Source organism: Myotis davidii, unplaced genomic scaffold (genome assembly GCF_000327345.1).
Source record: "Myotis davidii unplaced genomic scaffold, ASM32734v1 scaffold425, whole genome shotgun sequence".
Taxonomy (NCBI): Eukaryota; Metazoa; Chordata; class Mammalia; order Chiroptera; family Vespertilionidae; genus Myotis; species Myotis davidii.
In genome coordinates, this window is record NW_006296413.1 from 121977 (window position 1) to 131483 (window position 9507).

The 9507-nt window shown below is 45.9% G+C and overlaps 1 protein-coding gene across 1 annotated transcript in view; it reads left to right on the forward strand.

Moving 5' to 3' along the window:
• Window positions 1-4381, forward strand: part of LOC107184338 (extensin-1-like) — a 5761-nt gene extending 1380 nt beyond the window's left edge. The window contains exon 2 of the mRNA XM_015568940.1: window positions 2753-4381. Within this exon, the coding sequence (XP_015424426.1) occupies window positions 2753-4381 (1629 nt within the window). The remainder of the gene's footprint in view (window positions 1-2752) is intronic.
• Window positions 4382-9507: the final 5126 nt, after the last annotated feature.

The following is a 9507-nucleotide window of genomic DNA, read 5'->3' on the forward strand; positions in this document are numbered from 1 at the left end:
CTGCTTGCCTCCCGTTTGTGAGGATGATCAGAGCGACGTTACCGAGGGCAGCCCAGACGGCAGAGGTGGCCACCTCCATCCCGAACACAAATCACCCAGGCCCTGGCTGTACATCCCAGCAGCAGCAGGTGTGCGCTGCAGAGGAAGAGCTCCGGCAATTAAAAAAGTGACATTTTAATGGATTACGCACATCAGTTAAGGCGGTCAATCATACACCGCCTGCCTTGGATGGGATCCCAGGCACAGGCAAGAGGAGGAGGCAGCATCAACACTATGAAAATTTGATCGTTCCTTCTGACCTTTCCATACTTCACTGTGAAAACCAACATTAACCCGCGCTTCCAGGGAGGCCTCTTTCTGCTGCTTCACAAAGGCAATAGTTTGTCTCGGTAGCAACACGTGAGCTGGCTCGCCTCTGTACGTCCTGCACGTCACCAGTTATCCGATGGGGTCCCACTGTTCCTGGAAATAAAGTAAGTGGTCCTTTCTGCTAGCGGCGTGAGGAATGAGGATAAGGGGGCGCGGGCGCAAGGCTCGCTGGAGGTAACAATCCACAAACAGAGGCTAAGGTGGGGCCTAGAAGATTGCTTTGTTGCTGTTTTTTTTTCTGTTTGCACAACATGCAGGGTAGGTTTGGTCTTAAAAAGTGACATTTTAATGGATTACACAGATCAGGGTACGAAGATAAGGAAGGAGTCCTTGTCTGAAAAGACTGTGGGAAAGAGAGACGTGCCAAGAAATCATTAGAAATACAAGGCGGTGAGTGTGCAAAATGTTAGAAGAGTGATGCAATGGGCACGGAATAGGTAGGCACCCTGCATTGGGGTGTCAAGGTCACAAAGAAGGTGGCCTACCTCACTGGTCTCACTTCGGAAAACAAGTTACCCTCACTGGCTGTCACTTCAGAGTTAAACTCTCCCAAAGAGATAACAGAATCAAAGAGCTGAAAGGAGACCATATGCCAAGGGTCCTCAAACTACAGCCCGCGGGCCACATGCAAATACACATATTGTATTTGTCCCCGTTTTGTTTTTTTACTTCAAAATAAGATATGTGCAGTGTGCATAGGAATTTGTTCATAGTTTTTTTTTTTTTAAACTATAGTCCGGCCCTCCAACAGTCTGAGGGACAGTGAACTGGCCCCCTGTTTAAAAAGTTTGAGGACCCCTGCCATATGCCCCAGTCCTCTCATTTTATACATGAAGAAACTAAAGCCAGAGGTTAAATGACTTGTCCAAGATCACACAGTGTTACAGACTAAATTGTGCCCCTTCCCCAATTCATATACTGACACCCTAGCAATGTGACTGTACTTGGAGACAGGGTTTTTACAGAGGTCATTAAAGTTAAATAATCATAAAGGTGGGGCCCTAATCCAATAGAACTGCTGTCCCTGTAAGAAGAGACACCAGGGATGAGCACACATGGAGAAAAGGCTGTGTGAGGACACAGCCAGGAGCCGGCCATCTGCAAGCCAGGAAAAGAGGCCTCAGGAAAAACCAAACCTGCCAACATCTTGAATTTGGACTTCCAGCCCCCAGAACTATGAGAAAATCAATTTCTGTTGTTTAAGCCACCAGTCTGTGGTATTTTGTTACAGCAGCCAGAGCTAACAAACACGCACAGCGAGGAAATGGGCTGGCCTCAGGCAAAATCCCAGGATTCCACCACTCTTCCCCTTTCTCATTCAGCGAACAAGTCTCAAAAAAGACGTGCATGTTGGTGGTGGCAAATGTCCACCTGCACAATAGAGATGCAACATGGCATGATTGAGATTTAACCTTTCCTCTTTTATCTGCAAGGAGCAATGTAGAGCAATTTATTTCTCCTCCTCTCCTGATCTCTCCTCCTTTTGAAGACCAGGCATCTAATGGGCAGTGAAGTGATAAGGATGGGCTGAGAGCAGAGGCCAGTGCCTGGGCTCCTCCCCCAGGGAGCCACCATGCTTTGAGGTTAGAGCTTTAGCAGCATGCTACGGTAGATAACGTGAACTGTTTTACTCAGTACCAAGTCCAATTTCTTTCTAGCATGCAGAGGCTGGGAAACCCAAAACTATACTTCCCAGATGCCCTTGCAGCTAGGTTTGTGTGTGAATTAAGTTTTGGTGAGTAGATATGCATTGCGCACGATTTTAATCAGGAGTGAAGCCGGGTGCAGTGGAAGGCAGGGTGCACTGCATCTGTTTTGCTGCCGTGGGTCATGGCTACGTCAGTGTAATTCTCCAACCCTCAGCTATGAAGCAGCTTCGTGACTGTGCAGAGGCCCAGTTCTTCAAGGTGGTTTTAGAAGTTATTCCCGAAAGTTCAGCCTAGTGTCTCTTCTATAGCCCTCCCAAATAGTCAGCAAGGTAATTTAGTACTAACACTTATAAGAAACCTCACTTCTTCATGAACTAGCTAGAGTAAATTCAATTATCTGCAACTGAATATGATAAAGAGTCACATATCAATGCAATAAAATTTAGCTTGTGAGGAGCCATGGCTTGTGCTAATGAATGAAGAATAGGAACTAGTAGTTGAGTACTTACTCTGACCAAAGTATGTTACACACACCATACAATATAACCCTCAAAAATATCTTGAAAAGTAGGTATGAGTGTTTCTATTTCATAAATAAGGGCTACGGTCACACAGCTGGTAAGTTACTGCCAGGGGTCAGGCTGAGAATCCAAAACTGTCTACACCACACAGCTCACTGTCTACCACACAGCTCACTGTCTACCCCACACAGCTCACTGTCTACACCCCCACAGCTCACTGTCTACACCACAGAGCTCACTGTCTACTCTACACCCCCACAGCTCACTGTCTACACCACAGAGCTCACTGTCTACTCTACACCCCCACAGCTCACTGTCTACACCACAGAGCTCACTGTCTACTCTACACCCCCACAGCTCACTGTCTACACCACAGAGCTCACTGTCTACTCTACACCCCCACAGCTCACTGTCTACACCACAGAGCTCACTGTCTACTCTACACCCCCACAGCTCACTGTCTACACCACAGAGCTCACTGTCTACTCTACACCCCCACAGCTCACTGTCTACACCACAGAGCTCACTGTCTACTCTACACCCCCACAGCTCACTGTCTACACCACAGAGCTCACTGTCTACTCTACACCCCCACAGCTCACTGTCTACACCACAGAGCTCACTGTCTACTCTACACCCCCACAGCTCACTGTCTACACCACAGAGCTCACTGTCTACTCTACACCCCCACAGCTCACTGTCTACACCACAGAGCTCACTGTCTACTCTACACCCCCACAGCTCACTGTCTACACCACAGAGCTCACTGTCTACTCTACACCCCCACAGCTCACTGTCTACACCACAGAGCTCACTGTCTACTCTACACCCCCACAGCTCACTGTCTACACCACAGAGCTCACTGTCTACTCTACACCCCCACAGCTCACTGTCTACACCACAGAGCTCACTGTCTACTCTACACCCCCACAGCTCACTGTCTACACCACAGAGCTCACTGTCTACTCTACACCCCCACAGCTCACTGTCTACACCACAGAGCTCACTGTCTACTCTACACCCCCACAGCTCACTGTCTACACCACAGAGCTCACTGTCTACTCTACACCCCCACAGCTCACTGTCTACACCACAGAGCTCACTGTCTACTCTACACCCCCACAGCTCACTGTCTACACCACAGAGCTCACTGTCTACTCTACACCCCCACAGCTCACTGTCTACACCACAGAGCTCACTGTCTACTCTACACCCCCACAGCTCACTGTCTACACCACAGAGCTCACTGTCTACTCTACACCCCCACAGCTCACTGTCTACACCACAGAGCTCACTGTCTACTCTACACCCCCACAGCTCACTGTCTACACCACAGAGCTCACTGTCTACTCTACACCCCCACAGCTCACTGTCTACACCACAGAGCTCACTGTCTACTCTACACCCCCACAGCTCACTGTCTACACCACAGAGCTCACTGTCTACTCTACACCCCCACAGCTCACTGTCTACACCACAGAGCTCACTGTCTACTCTACACCCCCACAGCTCACTGTCTACACCACAGAGCTCACTGTCTACTCTACACCCCCACAGCTCACTGTCTACACCACAGAGCTCACTGTCTACTCTACACCCCCACAGCTCACTGTCTACACCACAGAGCTCACTGTCTACTCTACACCCCCACAGCTCACTGTCTACACCACAGAGCTCACTGTCTACTCTACACCCCCACAGCTCACTGTCTACACCACACAGCTCACTGTCTACACCCACACAGCTGTCTATACCCACACAGCTCACTGTCTACATTCATGTGACTGTTCAGTTGATTTCACTGACAGGACTTTAACTATTCTACTGTCTTCACCAACATAACTTCGTTCTTCCAGAAAAATCTTAGCCAGGAAGATAAAAGCTGCAAATAACTCTGCTATTCATTTCGGGGACTTCCCCAAAAAATCTACTTAAAAGTGCCTAATTTTTCGCCGAAGCCGGTTTGGCTCAGTGGATGGAGCGTCGGCCTGCGGACTGAGGGGTCCCAGGTTCGATTCCGGGCCAGGGCATGTGCCTGGGTTGCAGGCGCATCCCCAGTGGGAGATGTGCAGGAGGCAACTGATCGATGTTTCTCTCTCATCGATGTTTCTAACTCTCTATCTCTCTCCCTTCCTCTCTGTGAAAAATCAATAAAATATATTTTTTAAAAAGTGCCTAATTTTTCAATGCATAGCATCAAATGACTATTGACACTCCAAGAGCCTTTGAAATGATTGGCTTGCTGTGTTCGCTTGTTATAATAATCTTCAACTATTATATCTTGATCTTCGCCCAATCCTAATTAAGACACCCTAAACACCTCATAATTTACTCTCCTCCCTCTGAGACACCAGGACTCCATCAAGGCAGTGTTCCCTGGACTGACGCAAGCAATAAACTCAGCTTGGCCTCAGCTACAGGGAACTTGGGAGCATTTTGGGAGCCAGTGTTCAACCAGACCCAGATCCCCCCGTGTTCTCTCCACTACACCTTGATGTTTCCCACTGAGGGACTGCTGCCCCAGCAATGAGGTATTTCCCCTAGAAAGCAAGCTGCTCATGGGTTTGGCACAGAAAACCAAGCAGTACTGGACCCTGTTCCTCCCAAGCATCACGCCTCCCGGGCTCTGTCTGCTCTACATCAGGGCCCGACGCTGGGGGAGGTGGGACTCCTACAAGAAGCTGGACTTTGGCACGGTGGGTTTATGAGAGCAGAACGCCAATATCAACTGAAGTCAAAGTGCAGAAACCCTCCAAATAGTTTACGTTCCTCTAATGGATCAAAACCCGGGTGTTTTCATAGTTTGAATGAAGCAGATATGGTGAGGAAGCAACCCATAAGCTTGACAAAATATGGGGTGACTTTTTAATGCCAGCGCCTTGCAGTCTCATCATGTGTTTTGAATCAAATCTAGGTAAACTGAGGCTGCAGCTGAAGGAGAGCAGTGAGAGGAGACAGTATCATAATGCTGCATCTGGTCTTCACTGTGTGGCTCATAATGCACTTTTACACACAGCTCATTTACTGTCCCATCAACCCAGTGTGTCCTCGTTTTACAAACAGAAAAACAAAGCGTCCCTCCCCTGTAAATAGCCAACTAGGGAATGGTAGGGCCAGGACCCATGCCATTTCCTAACTTCAGATACAGAGCCCTCCCCTGTAAATAGCCAACTAGGGAATGGTAGGGCCAGGACCCATGCCATTTCCTAACTTCAGATACAGAGCCCTTTCCAGAACACATCCACCCTTGGGCAGGGGGGGCGCAGAAGACTGCCTGGGTTCAAATCCTGACACTGCCACCTTTAAACTGATAACCGTAAAGTTCTTAACTCCCTCTGCCTAGATTTCCTTACCTGTAAAATGGGGGTAATAGCAGAAGTCACAGGGTTGTTGTGTTGATAAATGTCGCATGCCATAATAGAAGTTTCCCTGAATAATGCCTAGCTCAATAAATGAGAAGTGTTCCATAAATATCAGCTATTATTATTGTGGTGGTCGGGCATTCGAATCTTTGCACTTCGCCACTGAACAATTTTGTAGTCTTGGAATCTTGTTCCCAGACCCCAAAAATCTAGCCTCAAAAAAACCAAACCCAGAAGTGTATCTACAGGTGGGAAGGATCACAGAGCAGACTCCTTTTCACTAATTGTTACAAATATCGCTACATTAACCTCCTAGAGAGCACAGATGGTGAAAGAAAGGAACTGTCCCCACTGCTTTGCTCAGACCTGAGATGACTCGAAGATGAGCAGACATGACAAATGAAATCTCAATTTGACGACAGTGGGAATAAGAGATCATCACAGGGGACTGGGGCGGGGGTGCAGAGCAGGAGTGAGAGATACCATGGATTTACAACTTACTAAAATTTACAACTGATTTGGAATCCAGTGTAAATCAAGCACAGGATATTATGTAACAGGGATAGGAGAGAGAGAGAGCTTGTGTTGGCAGCAGAATTAAGCTGACTGGCAAGGAGAGACAAGAGACAAGGAGCTCGCCCTAACCGGTCTGGCTCAGTGGATAGAGCGTCGACCTGAGGACTGAAAGGTCTTGGGTTCGATTCCAGTCAAGGACATGTTCCTTGGTTGCGGGCACATCCCTAGTAGGAGGTGTGCAGGAGGCGGCTGATCGATGTTTCTCTCTCATTGATGTTTCTAACTCTCTATCCCTCTCCCTTCCTCTCTGTAAAAAAATCAATAAAATATTTTTTTTTAAAAAAGAGAGAGAGACAAGGAGCTCAAAGCTACAGAGTTTCAGCCTTCACTGGATAAAAGCACAGGGAATAGGGAATAGAACGTGCACTTCAAAGAGTTTTGTGCTTAGGGTGTTTTGTTCTATAATTTACAAACTTATTATGAGGGAAGGATACAGAGACCTGAGGATGTGTGATAGAGAGAAAGCTCTGACTTCAATGTCCCAGGCACTACAGTTAGAACCTTGATCCCACCACCCATGAGCTCTTTCCTTAACCTCTCTGCACCTCGGCTCAGTCCTGACACTGCGATGATGCCTATTTGATGGTCTTGTCATGAAAATTAAATGAAATAACAAGTCTAAAGGGATTCACTGTCCACAGTAGGCAGGTAATACATGTCGGTGATGGTGAAGATAGAAGGCATGAAACTTCTTACATCCGATGAGAAAAACTTACATGACTGAGGAGATTTCAAAATAACAAGTTTTAAAGCAGTTTTGAGGGCAGAACTTGGGTGAATGCTGTTTGAGACGAATAACAAAAGTGAGTGTGCTCTGATGAGTGTCCCTGCTGCTGATCAGAGCAGCCACGCCAAGACTCTGTGAGAAGAAGTAAGTAATGGAAGGGTTATATTCACAGAATTGAGAGGCGAGAAACGCTTGGGGTAAACACGGAAAGCACTACGGGAAAGTGAGCCAGTTTCAGCCCTGCCATATTTGAAACTGTCACATAACTTTCTGGAAGCCAACACAGGAATTCCCAAGAAAAGGAACCCTCAGCAATAAAGTTACAAACACACCCAGACATACTTCACTCTGTATAATGGGGATATTACTGACGGTGTGGGTTAGCAATAAAGTAAGTCGGAGAAAGTTAAATACCATATGACCTTGCACAAGGACTTACATTTCCTGTGCCTCCGCTGTCCCATCTATAAAATGGGGATAATAATGGCAGCCACCTTGAGTTGTTGTAATTATTAAATGAGTTATGCAGCTAAAGTTATTGAGATAGCACATGACACATAGCACTAGATTAATGTTAGTAATTGTGAGTATTATCAATTACATATAATATCCTCCACACATACAAGTCCCCCAAATCAGATAACTTTCTTGATAACTGCTGGTTATTCTCTTCATAGTACTTATTAGTATCTGAAATTATTTATATTTGTTTATCTTCAGTCCTCTCTCACAAAAACGTTATCTCCATGACAACAGTGACCCCCATCCTTCTTGTTCAACACTCCATGTCTGGTTGCTCGGGGATATAGCAGGCTCAATAAACGTTGCTAGAATAAATGAACTGCAATTACCACTGTCCCTCACTATTTAAATTATTTCCACTTCTGAGATTGAAAAAGCAAGTTTGCACAGTGAGAGATACTGTGTTATACACATCTGTTTGATCCTTATTTTCTGATAGCACCAGTAGCAAGACTTTGGAGATCAAAGGTTTTATATAAAAATGTATTTGTAGCTCTTTGATTCCTGAGTTAGAGTGACAAAGGACTTTTGCATTTGAAAAGAATAGCAAACAAAAGTCTCTCTTTTAACTCCCTGGAAATTTTTCTAAGAAAATAGGCCTTTCCAACAGCTTCTATCTCCATTGTCTTTTTTTGTTCCTGTCCCTCTCCTCTTTGTTGCCACCCCTTATCCTGACATTTAGAGCAAAATTTCCAGGAGAGATTGAACATCAACGTGTCAGCACCATGGACAGCAACATGTAAACTGGCATTTTGAGTGGTGACACTGAGCAGTAATTTTCGGCCCCCCACCCCACCCCACCCCGTTTTATGATTCAGAAGATGAGGATTGCAGGTGTTCAGAGTTAAGGAACACCCCGTATAAATTCATTTATTTTGCTATGAACTGAACTGCGTTTTAAAAGAATAATTCATGCTTTTTTGTTTGCTTGCTTTATCAATACGGAATGAACTATAAGGAAACTACGTGACCTATATGTGCCGGTCACTGTGTTGGAGGTTTCATGCATATTTTTATCTTATTTCGTTCTCATATCAACACCACGAGAGTCCTGGATTTAGAGCCAGTCAGAAAGCTCTAGGTTTAAATCCTGACTCCACCTTGGAAAGTTACTTAACCCCTGTAAGCCTCTTTCCTAATCTATAAAATGGAGATGGTATCTCCTATTGGCCTGAAAAATCCAGTCTAAAACTCCTCTTTATGAGAAGTCTCGGTATTCCTATCTGTAATATTGAGGTGATAACTGTGTCCTATAGGTTGAATGGGAAGTAGGAGTTAGCACAGCACAAAGGTTAAGAATGAACGTGCCAAATTTGGGAGATAGTGAGAAGACTACCCTGATACCAATGAAGAGGAAGAAACAGAACACAGGGGTTGAATATGTGGGTGGGGAAGGGCAAGAGCCAAATTTCAAAAGGCCTTGAAAGCCAAACCAAAAACTTCAGCTCTATCACAAGCCTTGAAGAACCTCTCCAGTGGCCAGGATCACATTTTCCATTTCTTTCTCCACCTCTCCCCCCACTTACACTAGCTACCATAGAGCTACCACCTAGTAAGGGTTTAATAAATGCAAATGTATCGAAGAATGGTTTCGATGTAGCTAATGGCCTTGGAGGCATCCAAAAAGATTACAACCTGCTGCAATTATGGGCTAGCTCTAATAAGAGGAAATGGAAGTGAGGTAACTCTGAGGTCCCACAATTTGGTCCAAAACATAACTGCACAAAACCCAATGCAGAGATGGAAATGTTCGTTCTGGTTTCAAGGAAGAGGAAGCCTCT